Here is a 16,478-nt window from a genome sequence, read left to right as displayed (position 1 = left end):
ACCCTCTCGGCTCCTTTCCCCCCGTTTGCAACCTTTTTCTCACTCGCCTCAACGGAGGGCTAATTGGGGGATTTGCTAATTACGGAGAGATCACTCATTAGTAATTCAACCTCACGAGCAGCTAACTCGAGCCCTCTAAAATCGCCCCCGCAGTCCCGGAGGCTGGAGGTTTCTTCCGAGGGGGCGAGGGAAAAGCTCGGGGAGACCCCTGAGGATGCCGGCAGCGGGGGGGCAGGCACCGGGTCCCGGTGGGCTGCGGGGTCCCTGGCAGCCCCCCGGGGGTCTCCCGCTGCCTGTCCGTGTCCCCCCCCCGCCCCGGCTGGCATTTCGTGCTGCGGGAAGTCGCAGCCGCGGTGCCTGACCTCATGAATACAGGGATGCGCGCAGAAAAATCAATTTAGGTCTGGAGCCTCTGTGGGGAGGGAAAATAACCCAAACCATTTAAACAAAGCTCCGCTCTCCAGGGTTTTCCTTTCCCTTTGCTGGCGGTGGGGATGAACCCTAGAAGGAGGGCAAGGGAAAACGAAAAGCAGACCTGTGCCTTCCAAATGGAGGCGAGAGGCTCCGCAAAGCCCCCCCGACGCACACATAATGTACTTTAGCATTAAAAAATCAACATTGCTTCCAGTGGTAAAGGCGCCCGGCTTCGGCTCCTGAGCGCATTCGTTGCTGGGATTCAATCCGTTTGGGAAATGCAGATTGCCTTGCGCCCCACTGTTTGATTTATGAGCTGTTCGGTTCGCCATTGCTTACCCATCACATTGCGCACCCCGGGAAGGACGGGGAACAGGGAGAGGGGGCGAGACAGGGGGAACCCTTGGTGCCATGCCGCTTGCCAGAGGCAAGTGCCAATGCCGCAAAGGGAGAGTCCCCACCCCCTAAAAAATATCGCCTTGCGGCCCCTGGCCCCCCATCACCCCCCCTAGCCCCGGTCGCCAGCTGGGCTCTTGCCTCGTAGGTAAGAAGGAGGTGTTTAGTCTTTGCTGTGCATTTCTCTATAGAGGCACCAGGCGCCTATAAATAGAGCAAGCTTCTGCCGCGAAATCAATACCCCGGCCCCCCTTCCCCTTGCTCCTTCGGCTCGGCAGCCTTATTAATTATGAAAGGGCTCCAGCTCCGCAGCCTCCGTCCTTAATGGTGGTTGCTGCCTCCCTCCCTGCCTCCCTCCGCCGGCCTCGCACCCGGCCGCCCCTCGCTTTGGGCTTCGGGGGAGGCGGAGGAGGCTGGGAGGATTTACAGAGTGTATTTAAGAAATCGGGAAAAAAAAGAAAAAAGAAAAAAAAGAAAGAAAGAAAGAAGGAAAGAAAGGAAAAAAGAAGGCCCAGAGTAAGCGATTCAGCGATTCAGCGGTCCTGTCCTTGTGTGAACTGAAATCGCCGTGTTCATCAAGGGATCGGGTCTGGATTTAGCCTTCCTTGCCTTAAAAGCCCTGTCCTTCTCAAGGTACTCCAGGCAGAATTTATAGAAAGGACGACACCCTCATTTCAAACAATAATTTTTATTTTATACTTCTGTCTATACTTCGTAGCAAATCTTTTTTTGTTATTTTTTTTGCTGAATTGACTTTATAATAAACTTCTTTCTTAAATTACATTTTTCTTCTCTTTTAAAATCAAAGCTCTTTTTTTTTTTTCCAAAATCATTTGCTGTTGTTATTGTTTGTTTTTTTTTTTTCTTTAGGTTTACATTTAAGCCCCCCTTTTTGTGATCTCTACTGTTGGATAATCAGGTATTTTACTGGTATGTGTAACATCTAAAACAAAGAGGAGGAGAAAATTAAAGGCAGTGAATTCGGAAAGATGCCTTCGAACAGCAAGTAAAGGTAACTCTCGGAGATCTGTTAGCAGCATTCCTTCACTCCGCCGGGCACCGAGACACATCTCTGTCTTTCCTTCATCCCTTTCTTCCTTCCTCTTTTAACCGTTCGTTTCCCACTCTCTCGCTCTCTCGCTCTCTTTTCCCCTTGAGAAAATGCGCTCTTTTAACTTATTTATTGATATTATATTTTTTTTCAGTGGGATGACCAAAAAACAAGCGACTGTGGAGGAAAGATGGGAGATTGTGAATTATTCACCATATGCTTCACACGTGGACATCTACCTTGGGTTCATCGTCAGTGCCTTTTATATTTTTTTCTCTGCTTTTTGTTCTCACCTCGCATAATGCCACATTTTTAGAGGAGCCCGTGGCCTGCCAGGGTTTATCCTGGCCGAGTATAACGTTAGCATTAGGTGGCCCAGAGCCGTTCCTGAGATTTCTTTTGCACAACGAGGGCTCGGGTTTTTATTTTTATTTGTTTCTCTTTTTGATTTGAAGCGATAGTAAAGCTGAGGTCCGATTCGGGCTGCACGCCGCTGCCTGTTTGGTAACATTTGGCAAATAAAACACACCAAAAGAAAAAAAAAATAAAAGAAAAAGAAAAGAAAGGGAGAAAACGCTTCCACAGTCCTACACGGGTGTTTCACCACCATCAGCCACCACCACCATCATCAACCACAGAAAAGCACAACGTCCCCAAAGCAAGGGATGGACACTTCCTCGAGAGATCCGGCACATGGAGAGGGTGTGGGTGTGGGTGTGCTCGCCCCCCTAAAAAGGCAGCCAGGTCACTAGGGCGGCCCACAGAGCCGCCAGGAGCACGGGCAAAGCCGGCGGGAGGAGGGACGATGCGGCGCCGCTGCCGCCTCCGCACAGTTCAAATAAGCTGCCTTGGAAATCGAGGTTTTTGGACTCCCGTCTCAATTTCTCCCAGAGGTCTGTCGCTCCTTCCTGGCAATCGGTGAGCGCTGTGAGGGTGCAGGCGTGGAAATCATCCCAGTACCTGCAGGAGGGGAGAGCAGCCGGCATCACTACAGGGCACGCACCCGCCCCGGGGGGGTTAAGGGACCCCGGCAGCCCCCTCGACCCCCCGGGAATCTGAGCATCCCCTCGGAGCGAGCTCTTCCCCCCTTAACCCGCGCCCCCCCCGCCTTCCCCGGGCCGCCCCACGCACCCGCTTTGCTTTTGGGGTCGGGGCTCCCGCGGCCAGGGACGCGATGCTGCGAAAATGGCTCGGGGGGTGCCTGCCGCAGCGTGACTTCGCCTGAGACGTGTCTAGGGGAGAAACGTGCGGCCCCCGGCTGGCAAGAGCTAGCCTAGGAGCCCACGGACACGTCGCGGGTGGGAGGAGGAGGAGGAGGAAGAGAAGGAGGAGGAGGAGGGAGAGGAGAAGGAGGGGGAGGAAGGAGCATCCTCCCCTCCCGGGCAGCTCATGGAGCAGCGGGAGGGACTCCCCATCTTTTGCCAAAGCTCCGTGGGCCGCGGGGGTTTCTCCTTCCCCAGGATAATTTCCAGCTCTTCCCTCACTCTTTTCCTCCTACTTTTAAGCCCCTTCCTCCCCCGGACCGTGCAGGGGTTTGCCCACGGGGCAGGCCCCGTCTCACTGCCCCATTTTCCTCCCCACGTCGGGTCTATGGACCCCCCCCCCCCTCCTCCCCATCTATTTCCCCCTTTTCTCAAGGCACGAGCCTACAAATTTGGATGTATTTTTTTAAAGTAGTCCTGCGGCCTCTAATTTATGAGCACTCTAAGCTGGTCGTAGACTCCCAATGTTTGCTACATTTGTAATAAATAATGAGATACTGAGAAGCCAGAGTCTGAGAGTGTGCCTCTCCTGCAGTATTTCTGCTGTAATTGCATCTCCCAAAGGAAAATTAAATCTTTCCCCATCTTCTTTCAATACACATCCCCGCGAAGGCGATCGGGTGGTCGGGGGAAGGGAAAAGAGGTGCTTGTCACAGGTTGGGACCACCTCTGGTCCAGCACCCCCGGGCCAAAGGACATTGCATAAGGACCTCGCAGCCCCTGGGTATTTAATCCTCATGCGGGACACAAGGTGAACCGCAGTCCAGCATTTCCAGCAAGGTGCCAGCCTGAGTAGGTGCAGGAAAAGTCTTGCTTGGCTCAGAAATCTCTACATAAGAAGAAAGGAAAGGAGGGTTACAGGGGTCTTTCTCTTCTCTTCTCTTCTCTTCTCTTCTCTTCTCTTCTCTTCTCTTCTCTTCTCTTCTCTTCTCTTCTCTTCTCTTCTCTTCTCTTCTCTTCTCTTCTCTTCTCTTCTCTTCTCTTCTCTTCTCTTCTCTTCTCTTCTCTTCTCTTCTCTTCTCTTCTCTTCTCTTCTCTTCTCTTCTCTCCTTTTTCCCTTTCCCCCTTTTTTCCTCTCTTTTTTTCTCTTCTATTCGTTTTCCTTTCCTTTCCTTTCCTTTCCTTTCCTTTCCTTTCCTTTCCTTTCCTTTCCTTTCCTTTCCTTTCCTTTCCTTTCCTTTCCTTTCCTTTCCTTTCCTTTCCTTTCCTTTCCTTTCCTTTCCTTTCCTTTCCTTTCCTTTCCTTTCCTTTCCTTTCCTTTCCTTTCCTTTCCTTTCCTTTCCTTTCCTTTCCTTTCCTTTCCCATCATACTTACCCATTTCCCAATCTTCGTTTTCTGATTTTCATAGAGCAAACCCAGAAAAAAAAAAAAGTATTCCAAACATATTTGTATCTGAAGTCCTAATTTCGTTTTTAAATATGACTCTTTCTCTCTCTATATATATAAATATATGTTTCCCAGCGGGGTGAGTTCGTGCTGGAAAACCGGGAGACCAGAGAACAGCCCCGTCCAGCCGCATTTTTCTCAAATAACGAAAATCCCTGCTTGTGCCTCCCTGCCCAGCAAGCGAGACCCCGAAGCGGGGTGGCTCCCCGGCCCCCTGCAGCCGCCCCTTTTCCCTCTGTCCCTGCCCCTTCTCATCCCTTCCCTCCCCTCTGGGCCGGGAGCGGGGCCGGGGGTTTTCCGCGGTGTTTGCCCCGGGGGAAGCTGCGGGTGATGGGGTGGGCAGGGGGCCGGGGGCAGGAGGGGAGTAGCGGCTGGAGCGGCCGTGCCTGTAGGGCTGGGTTCGCGTTGTGGCCGTGTCGGGGTTGGGCTCTTTGCTCTGCAGCTGCATTTCTTTTCCGAGCAATCGCCTCCCCAGCCGGCGGGCGCGGGGCGCAGTTAGGGCCGGGGCGAGGGCGCAGGGAATGCCCGGACCCCAGAGCAAAGCGGGGGGCAAGAACAGAAGCGAGGAGCCGAGGGTGAAAAAATAAACCAAATCAAAACAAACCAAATCAAAACGAACCCAACCAAATCAAACCCAACCAACCCGACCTAACCCAAGTCAACCAAACCCTACCCTACCCAACCCAACTGAATCAAACCAAACCTAACCCTACCCAACCCAACGCAACCCACAGGATTCACGGAGGAGAAAAGTGAAAAAAACGCAGTAAAAACTCCCTCCAGACTCCACTGTTCCCCAAACCCGGCCTGTCCCCACGGCACTGCGCTCAGAAGGACCGGCGCGCAGAGACAGGGCCCCCACATCACCAGACCCCGCGTTATTCCCTTATACTTCGCCCCCCCTTCCCACCCCGTCCCCCGTCCCCGAAGGAGAGAGGAAAAGACCTACGCGCAGATCGTTTGGAGATTTCTCTTGTCGTCCAGGTCCTGCGGGTAGTTGGCCATGTTATCGCCCAGCCGCAGCAAACAGTCCGAGAAGCCCCTAAAGACCGCATCGCACCGCCCCGCCGCTCTCACCGCCTGCACCAGGTAGGCTGCGGGGCAGGGGCACAGGTCAGCACGGCCGGCACCCACCCGCCGACCCCCTCTGCCCTCCACCCCCCCCCCCCCGCCCCAGGCAAGCAGCGGTGATGCGGGAGGAGGAGAAGGGCGCTGGGACCGAGCCAGAGTGGCCAGCGGGGACACGGGGACATCAATCGGCTGCTTTGTGCTTTTTAGCGCTTTTCGGTGCCCCTGAATTAAAGACATTTTTTTTTTTTTCTTTTGAGGGGCCAGGAGGAAGGGGGAGATGCGGAGATGCGCTGCCTGGCCCTTCCCGCACTCGCTCCTTTGTTAGGAAATTCCGGTGTGCGGCAGTAGAAGTGCTTCTCCGCGCCCTCCCGCACACACACACACACACACACACACGGGTCCTCACTCGGCAAGGGGCGTGCAAGGCGCGGAGGATGAGATAAATAAAAAATAGAATAGGATAGGATAGGATAGGATAGGATAGGATAGGATAGGATAGGATAGGATAGGGTAGGGTAGGGTAGGGTAGGGTAGGGTAGGGTAGGGTAGGGTAGGGTAGGGTAGGGTAGGATAAATAAAATAAAATAAAATAAAATAAAATAAAATAAAATAAAATAAAATAAAATAAAATAAAATAAAATAAAATAAAATAAAATAAAATAAAATAAAATAAAATAAAATAAAATAAAATAAAATAAAATAAAAGTCACCAGAAAGAGCTGCGATAAAGACACGAGAAGAAGCGTCCTCCGCGGCCACTCCCACAACTAACCAAATACCACCAAGTCCCCCCAGCCGCCTGTGACAGAAACGGACGATGGGATGGGATGGGATGGGACGGGACGGGATGGGACGGGATGGGATAGCTCCTCCTGGGTGCCGGCTGCCCCCGGGTGCCCCGAGGGGACGGGAGGGGACACGGAGAAGTTGATGGCTCCCTTCCCACCCACGACGAGCCTCCCCAGTGCCTGTGTGCCCCCAAAACGGGCAAAACGGGCAGGACGGGCGGCAGGGGTCTGCCCCCAATAGGGGGGGTTCCCACGGCCGGGAGGCTGCGCTGGGGCCGGGGTCCCCTCCCGAGCCCCCCGCCCGGGACAGGGCCGTGCCGCGGGAAAGCTCCGTTTCAGGCCAGGTCCCCCTCTTTTGTGATTCACCGGTGATACGACTCCGTGGTCCCTCCCCTCCACCAACACCCCCGGCACCGGCCGTCACATCAAACCCCAGCAGGCTACGGGAGGGGGAAAAAAGCCGAGCAAACAAACCGGGAAGAAGCGCGAAGCATCCCGAGGGGAAAGCGGCCCCATTAAACCCAGCTCCAGGGGCGAGATGGGGCGGGGGGGAAGCCGCACAAATTCCTCCCAAAACGTGCCGGGCTGCGCTGACATGCGTGATCCGAGACGGATCCCGGGCCCTGGTGGCAGGGGGGCGGACTGGGGGCGAGAGGGGCTCAGAGCATCCCCCCGCCGCCACCCAGGGTACCCCTGTCCTCAGACCCTCCACCAAAATAACAACGGTAATGAAAAGAGGCGCAAGCGGGGGGTCCTGCTCGCTTGAACGACAGCGGGATTTCTCTTGAACTCGGTCTTTTTGCCATGCCTCCGAGATGTCCCCCCCGTCCCCCCCGTCCCGCCCTTCAAAGCCCGGCGTGCGCTGCGGGTTGTGGGACCGCAGGGGCCACCCGCAGCCCGTCGCATCCCTGCCCCAAAGCGGCTCCCTGTTCCCGAAGTCCTCCTGCCCTTCAGCCTCAGCACCCTCCGCGGAGCCTCCCCCCCCTCACCCCGCACCACCCTCCCCTCTGTCACCTTCCAAAGTGTCAGGGATTTCGGGCAGCTCCCCGTCCCCACTGCCCAAACGCAGAACTAAGGGATTTTTTTTTTCATTTTTTTTTCTTTTTCTTTTCTCCTCAACGCACCGAAATACCAACGGAGGAGCGCAGAGTCGAAGCTCGGCGTGCCAAAAATCTCTCCCCCGCCGGGGCACGGCAAAGCGGCCGCACCGCCAGCACCTCGGAGCTGTGCGGCAATTTTTGGGGGGAACTTTCCCCAAGCCTGCCCGTGCTCGGGGACGGCGGTTCCCGGCCACTCGAGCCGCCTTTGGGGATTTTACACCGTCAAGAAAATCCTCCCTCGGCTGAGTCAAAGAAACGCCAATGAGAGCAAGTCCTCCTCCTCCTCCAGCCGAACAAACAAACAGAAACCGCAAGGACTGAAATTAAGGGTAGCATCCAAATAATACCGCCTTCCCCTTTCTTTCTCTGACAGTACAGAAAATGGCCTTCTGAAGAGTTTAACATCAGTTAAAATCGAAAGGTAATACGAAATGAGGGGGTTACATCGCACAGCCACATTTTCCAGAGGTCATCATTTCATCGCAATATTTTCTTTTAATTTTTTTTTCTTCTACCGATGAGGAAATATTCGACGCGTTTTACCTCCTTCTTTCCTCCCTTTCTTGTTCTCCCTCCCTCCTTTTTTTCCCTTTTTCATTTTTTTTCCTTCCCTTCCCTTTCCTTTTTTTTTTTTTTTTTTAAATTTTCTTTTGATACCCACAAAATGCTGCAGAGGTTGTGTCTGGAAGGGAGGGTGACCGCGCGAAAGGATCTCTAAATAGCAATGCTGAACATTTTTTACTGTAGCAGAATTCCTTTGCAGGCAAATATTTTCAGGGGTCTCTTCACACCTGCCAATCCGGATAAGAAAAGCCGTGTTTTAATCACCCTTTCATTGAAGCCCAGGTTTAGATCATGCCCGGGAACATATGTATTCAATATATATTCTTTAAAATTTGCCTGTGCATGACTCAAGTGGCCATTAACTTGGACATTGCCGAATGTCTGCAACTCAAAAACCACTTCAGCAAAAAAATGCTGAATTAAATGAACCCGAGAGCAAACCAACAAAAAAAAGAACCAGCGGAAAAACAAAACCCAATATATTAAATAAGACCGGCAACGACTATACAAAAACTCATACCGGGGTGGAGGGAAATCTGTTCTATTTAAAGTAACTTAACAGATATAGACATTTTTTGGACCCACTCGTTTTTTAACAGCGGTCATTCGAGCACAAAATTAACGACCGGGCGGTGGGATTGCGCGATTCTTTTTATTCTTATCATTTGTTCTTTTTGAATTATTTTATTCTTATTATTTATTCTTATTATCTCCCGGCATTCGGAGAGAATATATGCATTTTTTTTTAAGTTAGCGTTGGGGTTTGTTTGCTTTTAGGCTGCCCTGCAAATGGGAAAGCCTCCAAGTTCCCAAAGGGAGCCCTTCGCTTGTCCCCCTGATTTTCTGAAGAAAAAAAAGAACATCCACCAACTTTCCAGCTAGATGTCTCGCAAGCCATTTTGTTCCCCTTCTCATTTCTCCGTCCCTCCAGGGAGAGAGGGGGATTTCTCAGCACCGGAGTCCCCAAATTGTCAGCTGTAAGGAATGCAGGGGCTATCCAAAAAAACAAATACAAACGCAGTTTCTCGCATGCACGGCGAACACAGAGCGGGGAAAAAATAAAAAATAAAAAAAGAGCAATGCGAACCACGAGCGAGCATGCACTGATTTAGGGAAACGACCAAAGGAAAGTGACTGAAGAGGAGGAAGGAATTCGCTGCGTCTTCCAGCAGCCCCCCAGGCTCGCCAGCTTGCAGGATGGCGAAGACCAAGGGGTGCGGGTGCGGGTGCGGGCAGGATCCGTGCCGCAGCCCCGCTGCATGCACGGCTCGGGGCTCGGGGCGTCCCGCTGGGAACGGGCTTTGGCGGTCCACTTACCTATCTGCACAGCAAGGATCAGAGAAATGTATCTGCCGTTCAACTTAAGTCCCATCCTACATTTAGTAAAACCATTTGCGACTGCAGATCTTTAAATAGTTACTTTGGAGAACGTGGGGGAAAGCTGAAAAATAGGCATTGCCAACAAGTTCCGAGCAGCGGAGGACTTTGCAGACGAGGGGGGAGACAGAGGAGAAGGAGAGAAAAGAGGGAGAACCGGGGAGAGGGCGAGGAGGACTAGCTGGGAATGGTTCGCTCCATTAGGAGGGGGCGGAGGAAGTACAGCCTCACGCCCACGGCCGGCCCTGACGTGGGGGGATGACACTGACGGATTATTTTTTTTCCTCCTCCTTTTTATTTATTTATTTTTTTAATGTGCACCTTGGAAGAGAAACGCCATTTATAGGCATCACAGGCCGCCTTTCTCCAGCGCCCGATCTGCCCGTGTCCCCCCCCACGCCCCATTAATCGCCGAGAAATCTCTGCTCCTCCTCCAGCCCCCCACAGCCTTCAGCCCCCCCACAACCCCCCGTGCTCTTCCCGGCCCCCCGGGGGTCGCAGCCGGGACCGTCCCCACGGGGCGGGGGGGATGAGCGGATCCACGAGGACGCAGACCCACGGACACGCACGGACAGACAGACGGAGAGGCCGCCCTCGGGGGTGGGGATAGCACCGTAGAACCCCCCCCTCCGCCCCCAACCCGCCCCCGGGCCGCCCCGTCGGGGCTGGCGCTGAGGGGGGGGGGAGGAGGAGGAGGAGGAGGGGGAGGGAAAGGGGGGTGCGGGGTCCCCTCCCCCTCCCCGCCCCTCCCCCCACCATGACGTCACCCCCATGCCAAGGGGGGAGCGGGGGGGGGGCGGTCTCTCCCGGTCCTGCTGCTCCGTCCCCACCGTAGGACCGCAGAGGGTGGGGTGGGGAACCCGCAGCACAGCCCCCCTCTTTTTGGGAGGCTGGGGACACACGGACATTTCCTCTCCTGCACCGGAGTGGTGCTGGAATCGAGTGCCTCAAGCCGGGGACCTGCCCGTGTCCCCCCCACCGGGATTTGGGGTGCCCATCGCTGCCTGTCCATGGCAGAAGGGGGGTGGCTGTTGGGGGCCACCAGCCCCTGTCCTCTGGGGACGAGGCACCCAGCCTGGCTTGGGGTGCTCCTGCAGCCTGATGCCCTCCTGGGACCCTCCTTGTGGCCATCTCACCTGGAGAGCATCACAGGAGGAGCCTCAAGGTTCTTCCCCCGGAGCAACAGGACCTGCCAAACATCCCATCCTATGCCCTTGGCTTTTGCACCATGAAGTTCTTCCCTCCCCAGCACAGACCCCAGCAGCTCCAGGAGCCAAAGGGACAGGTTGGAGGGAGACATTTGCTGCTCCCAGGCTGCTTTCTTCTCTCGTGGTGTGCTGCTGCAGGTGGCAAGCCAGCCTAGAGGGCAGAGCTGGCTGAAAGCTCACCTGAGGAATGAAAAAAGCTCAGGTGTGGGCTGCAGCCCAGAGCAGAGCTGTCACGTATGCACTCCTAAAGACATCAGTGGAGGAAAGGAGGCTCAAGCTATGGCTTTGGACCATGTATCGTGTCCTCTTTCAGGGGAAGGAAAAGTATCAGCTTGAGCTGGAGCTAAGGCCACTCTTCCCTAGTTCTTTGCAGGTCTGGTGCTTTTGTAATGCAACAGAGGCTGTGGTGGGTATCAAGAGGTGGGGCCTTTTCCTTCTCCCTGGAGGGATCAGCTGGATAACCCACAGCATCTTTTATGTCCCACAGTCTGTGCATTATCACATTATCAGCACAAAAGAGGCGGAGGGAGAAGGTGGTGTAGGTTGAGGTCCATGAGTACAGATGTCGAGCTCCCAGCTGTTGGCCACTTGTGGCCACATTTACTGTTAGGAAGGACAAGGCATCCTTGTGGGATCACCAGGGCATGGAGGCTGCAGTGGGAGGAATTCCTTGTTTCACTCTGCCCTGTGGATAACAGCATCAGTTCATTTATACATTCATCTGTTATGTTTGTCTGCTCTTTTCTTTTTTTTTTTTTTTTTTTTTTTTTTTTCCAAGGGCAAACTATGGCTTCAGGTTAAAGGTTGAGCTGGCTCCAAGAGGCCTGTGTTGAACATGATTTTGACATTACACTGCATAAGTAGTGAACTTCAGGGCAGTTTACAATGCAGAGTCAGGAAGAGTTTAATATGGCTAACGCGGCTTCTGGTACATCCATCACTGCTGGCATGACTGGAGCCCCTGCCAATCTGGTCACAGATCTCATTAGAACAGGCATTTCTAGGGGATTTCTGCTCCCCCCCCAAATAAATAAATAAATAAATAAATAAATAAATAAATACAAATGAATCTAATGGCTCAAAGCATTAGTTACAATGGTATGAGAGGCAAAAAGGACCTAGGCCAGATTCCTCTAAATGTTCTTGGTTGCTGGGGAAGTCCAGCTCTGTCTGAAACTCAAGCACGGCTCCATCCTCACCTCCCTCCCTGCTCCAGGAAGGATCCTGTGGCACTATAGATCCTGAATGAGAGCCAGTGGTTTCAGCCCGTCTCAAATATCAGCACGGTCAGCTCTGCTGGGAGCCAGGGGCAGGACGAACCGGGAAAATTGGTTTGTCAACCTATCCCTTTTTCTTTCCAACCTGGTATTAGAAGATGCTTGAATATCAAACCCTCCCTAAGAGACATTTTTGCGTGTTTTTAGAAAAGATTCTGGCAGTGTCTTGTCCAGCCCTCGTTGGGACAACACGTCCATCAGCATGGTTTTGCCCTTGTTCTGGAGAACAAGGCTCTGCACAAGTCCTGTTCTCACTGCAGTGCCACACTCGCCCTGCTTGTTCGGGATGCACGGGCTGGCATGGGCTGCAGCTGTGGCAGACGGACAGAATCCATGGCAGCTGACCAGATGCAGCTCCATCAGACAGCATGCACAGCAGCTGGGTGGGCAGCCTTGCGCTGTCCCAGCCCGGTGGGGAGCAGTGCGTGGGGCGGCTAATTGCACGCCAGCACGGTTCCCTCTGAACCACCTCCCAGAAGGGGACCTGCTGCCGGCAGTGGATGTGATTCCCGTGCAGCTCCGGGCTGACTGTCATGGCTGAACCTCAACAGAGCTGGCTCTAAGTAGCAGAGGACTGGCAAAGAGACCTGCTTTCCCGTGCAAAGCTGGCTGCAGTGCTGCATTTCTTTTCCCCTTCATCCTTCTTTTTTAATGCAAAATGTCTCTTCAAACAGCTCGCGCTGCGTGCTCCTCGGCGCATGGTTGCGGGCTAGTAAGGCAGATAAAAGCAGAACCTTTGGTGCTGTCAGTCAGCAAACTGCTTTATTCCAAGCCTCGGATCAGTCTGGGGGGAGGGCTCAGTGGTCACGGTGAGATTTGAAAGTCCCTCCTCTGGGTGCGTGAGCTTTGCATTCGCTCTTAGCTCATCCTGCAGTAACATCACCACTGCCGGGAGGTAACTGCTTTCTTTTACTCTCCCTCAAAATCAGTGTGAGTGTTGGCCCTGGTGAAGCTGAGGCAAACCAGAAGCCCGTGTCTCCGTACTCTCACAGCTCTCAGGTCCCCCCCCAAGGGTGAATGGACAGACAGACACTGTGCGGCCATGCAGAGGTGGCTTTCCTGGCTTTTGCTGTGGCTCCCAGCCCTCAGCTGCTAGAGAAAGGTGGCCGGTCAGAAAATACACTCAAATACCAAACCTGGCTGATAGATGAATAGCTGTTCACAGTATGATCCTCCAAGATTTTCTTTAAGTAGAAAAATAATGAGAACACATTGAAAATGTGACAGGTGGGATTAAAGAATTGCCTTTCATTAATGGCCAGTCTTCTGAAGCTTTTTTTGGTGGCCCTGTTCATTAGACATCTGGCTTCATCACTGTCTAGATGTGTCTGATGCTAGCTAAACAGGATGTACCAAAATTATGACTAGAGACCACAGTTTGCCCCCCACCTGCCTCAAAATTAGTAATAATTGTGGTTCACCATGAAAGTGTTGCTTGATGTCTGCGACAATATATTTCTGAAAATATAAACTGTTGCTGTGGTTCAAAATATAAAACTGGGAAAGAAAAAAAAAATACAGTCGAGTGGGTGTAAAAGGAGCTTGACTGCTCAGTACCAAATCTTTAAAAATGCTACATAAGGTATCTGTATACTATTTTACACAGAAAAGAGTGATCTCTTATAAATCTAAAAAACAGAATAATTCTCTCTTCAATCTCAACTTCTAGGATATTCAAAGGGGGAAAACAGAATGCCAGACTCCACAAGGACTCTTTTGGAAAGCTCAGCCTCTGTGTCTGTTCTTCAGTAAGTTTCCCTTCTGAAAAGCAGTCTTAAAAATACAAGATGTCACTTGACCATGATCAGTTCGTGCCAGCCAATCCAGTAAGGAAAGCACTATCTGCTCCTGAAATAGTAGTGTTTGCATTTAACCGTGCTCATCAGAGGTATATTTTTAGGTGGGTGCCTGTGTGCACTCTCTAAATTTTGCATCTTTTAGCACGACCCCTTTAGACTGGATTGTGGCACTAGCGCTGTGCTGAGCCCGGGCGGGCTGGGGGGAGGTACGTGAGCCTGCATGCTCTATCCAGATGGAGATCACACCCACTACAATTATGTTTGTGACACGTGACTTGCTTAAGGTGCCTGTGGATGTTTCAAAGAGTAGGATGGTTTCAGTAAAGCAGTCTCAGAAGGAAGAGGCATCAACTCGTCGCATCTTTGCAGCTGAAATTTTCCTTCAAGAAACATAAATCTTCCTGATAAGGCCAGTCGGTACGCTTTCCATCATAGGCTGGAGGGAAGTAGGTAGACCTGGAAAACAGCTGTGAACAGGCTGATATCCTTGGATTTCCTGGCATCCAAGCTTAGTATCATGATGAAATCCAGACTGCATAAGGAGTTGGAAGGCTTGTGATGAGCTGTGTTTATCGTGCCAGAGCTGTTGATCACTCTCTGACATTCTTAATAGACATCTTGGTCTAGATACCAGTCACTCTGAGTGCGCAAAAACAACCTCGAATCCCACAGTATTAAAACAATTTCAGTTTGGTGGTGTGTGCCAGTAACCAAGTTCTGGATCTCGGTTCAGAGGCCAGCTATGAGCCAGGAATGGCAATGGCTTTACCAGGGCACACACAGTGGTGGCACAATGCTTTTATCCCTGGTAGGCATCAATAACTAGTCTCCAAGGTTGATGGCATATGAATGCTGCCTGCTTCCGTGGAGGTCAGCACCACAGCTTCTATTGGGCACAATGAGATGGGGTGTTCCTCAGTGGGGTGATACTCTGATCCACGTGTTTCTTCCATTGATCTATAGAGTATCTACTGCCACAACAGCTATTAACCTTCAGGTACAGTAGGACTTCGATAACTGAAATAACACTCTGAGTTTTCTCTATTAGCCAATATGATTCCTTCTAGAAAAAAACATAAGTATGTATTTAAAGAACCAGCCATATCAGATTTCCAGCTACTGGGGGAAAATACTGGTTCTGTATTTCAAAATTTCTCTTCTTCAGTCTTTAATAATCAAATCAAAGTTTCAAGGAAACTGGGGGGTTGAGGTAGGGGGAAAATGTTGTGTTAGTTGTAGGCTGAAGAGAATATTGGCAGGACAGATGTTCTGCTAGTTGCATGTGCATTGCAAGAGCTTCAAGTGAGATTTCACTTTCCTAGAAAGGATGATATCTGGGAGAAAGAATATATACAAATGTGAAAAGGGCTCTGGGACAAGGAAAAGCATAATGGATCTGTAGATGCATCTGCAATCTGATCTGCAGAGATACTGAGCTCATGTTATTTCTTCGTCTCCCTCCTTCTCTGCTATTAGCTTTGGGAACATATTTATGACACTGGAAACCAAGAAGGGATGGAGATAAGTCCCATGAAACTCAATGGAAAGCTTCTTATTGATGTGATCCGGGAAATAGTTTCACACAGGCATGAGTTGAGTACAAGGTCATTAAAAATCGCCCTTCTTCAGCACCTGCATCCAGGCCACATTTGCCTTGTATGAGCCCCACCTGGCACAATTAACTCAAACACCATTGTCACAGCTCAGCTGCAATGCAGGTGACTGCAGCTGGAAAGGTCAAGAACAGTTCACCTGCCTCTCTTCATGGCCACGTGGAGCAACTCAACAGCCAGGCAGCCTCCTTGAGGACTTGTCTCGTTCCTCAGCATGACCCAGCAGTGCAATAATGAAGTTAGAAACGGGTATGGATAACTGTGGGCTTAGGTGTTGCATGCATCACTTACCCGTTTCCATGAGCTAACACACACCCAGCACCTAAACCCACCTTTTTGAGCATCAAAGGCTTTTGCCTTGTAACAGTTAGTCTCTTTCTCATGTTGTTCTTCACCTGTGACATCCCTCATCATTTCTGCCTTTGGCTTTTGTAATGAACGGTTTGCTCAGTGACACCCCAGCAGTTTGGGACTGAACCCCAAGGGCCTGCGACAAGCCTGGGGAGCAGAAAGCAGCCATGAAAGGCAGGCTGTTGTAGTTGGTCTGTGCTGCCACTAGAGTGAGACATGCTCACAAGCATCCTGGCCTCCTCTTTCGGGAGGTGCTGAGCAGGCTGGCGGGGTGCTGGTGCTGTGCTGAGGGAGCATCATGCACCCTGGGAGTGCCTGGCATCCTCAGCAGGCTCAGCGTGGGCATCGGAAAATCTCCAGGTTGCTCCAATCTACTGCAAACATTTATTTTATTTTATTTTATTTTATTTTATTTTATTTTATTTTATTTTATTTTATTTTATTTTATTTTATTTTATTTTATTTTATTTTATTTTATTTTATTTTATTTTATTTTATTTTATTTTATTTTATTATTTATTTTTCCCTACAATTGCCACAGAATAGCTAAAGTGTGTGGGGAATGAACCTAAACCTGTCATCACAAACTCTTGATAGCAGTGACTACTGAGCCCCACTTCCTGGACATATGGGTGTCTGATCTGTAGTCCAGAGGAGCCCATCAGCATCTTTCTGTTGACTCCCAAAAGACTTTGAGTCAGGCCATCACGCTGCTTAGCCCGAGAGAGACCAAGCAGCAAAATATGTATTGCAGATATTTCTCAGCAAGGCAGCAAGGAGAGCGAACTTTACTGAAGGGTAAAAAGACAGCACTAGTGTG

At 51.4% G+C, this 16,478-nt stretch overlaps 1 protein-coding gene across 1 annotated transcript; it reads right to left on the bottom strand.

Moving 5' to 3' along the window:
- Positions 1-2,141: 2,141 nt before the first annotated feature.
- On the bottom strand, positions 2,142-9,618 carry NRN1 (neuritin 1). The gene is made up of 3 exons (XM_066992467.1): positions 9,351-9,618; positions 5,460-5,604; positions 2,142-2,821 (listed from the first exon to the last, which is right to left on the bottom strand). The coding sequence occupies exons 1-3, from the start codon at positions 9,403-9,405 to the stop codon at positions 2,590-2,592; spliced, it is 432 nt and encodes a 143-aa protein (XP_066848568.1). The 5' UTR covers positions 9,406-9,618; the 3' UTR covers positions 2,142-2,589.
- Positions 9,619-16,478: the final 6,860 nt, after the last annotated feature.

Source organism: Anser cygnoides, chromosome 2 (genome assembly GCF_040182565.1).
Source record: "Anser cygnoides isolate HZ-2024a breed goose chromosome 2, Taihu_goose_T2T_genome, whole genome shotgun sequence".
Taxonomy (NCBI): domain Eukaryota; kingdom Metazoa; phylum Chordata; class Aves; order Anseriformes; family Anatidae; genus Anser; species Anser cygnoides.
The sequence above is the reverse complement of the archived record's forward strand: the minus strand, read 5'-3'. Positions and strand labels throughout refer to the sequence as shown.

Bases quoted from the DNA above. Each gene is read 5' to 3' on its own strand.
- NRN1 (XM_066992467.1), bottom strand. From the start codon at position 9,405: ATGGGACTTAAGTTGAACGGCAGATACATTTCTCTGATCCTTGCTGTG. The intron at 5,605-9,350 runs GTAAGTGGACCG...CCTGCCCCGCAG, and splicing joins GATCCTTGCTGTGCAGATAG to CCTACCTGGTGCAGGCGGTG. The intron at 2,822-5,459 runs GTAGGTCTTTTC...CCCCTCCTGCAG, and splicing joins AATCTCCAAACGATCTGCGC to GTACTGGGATGATTTCCACG.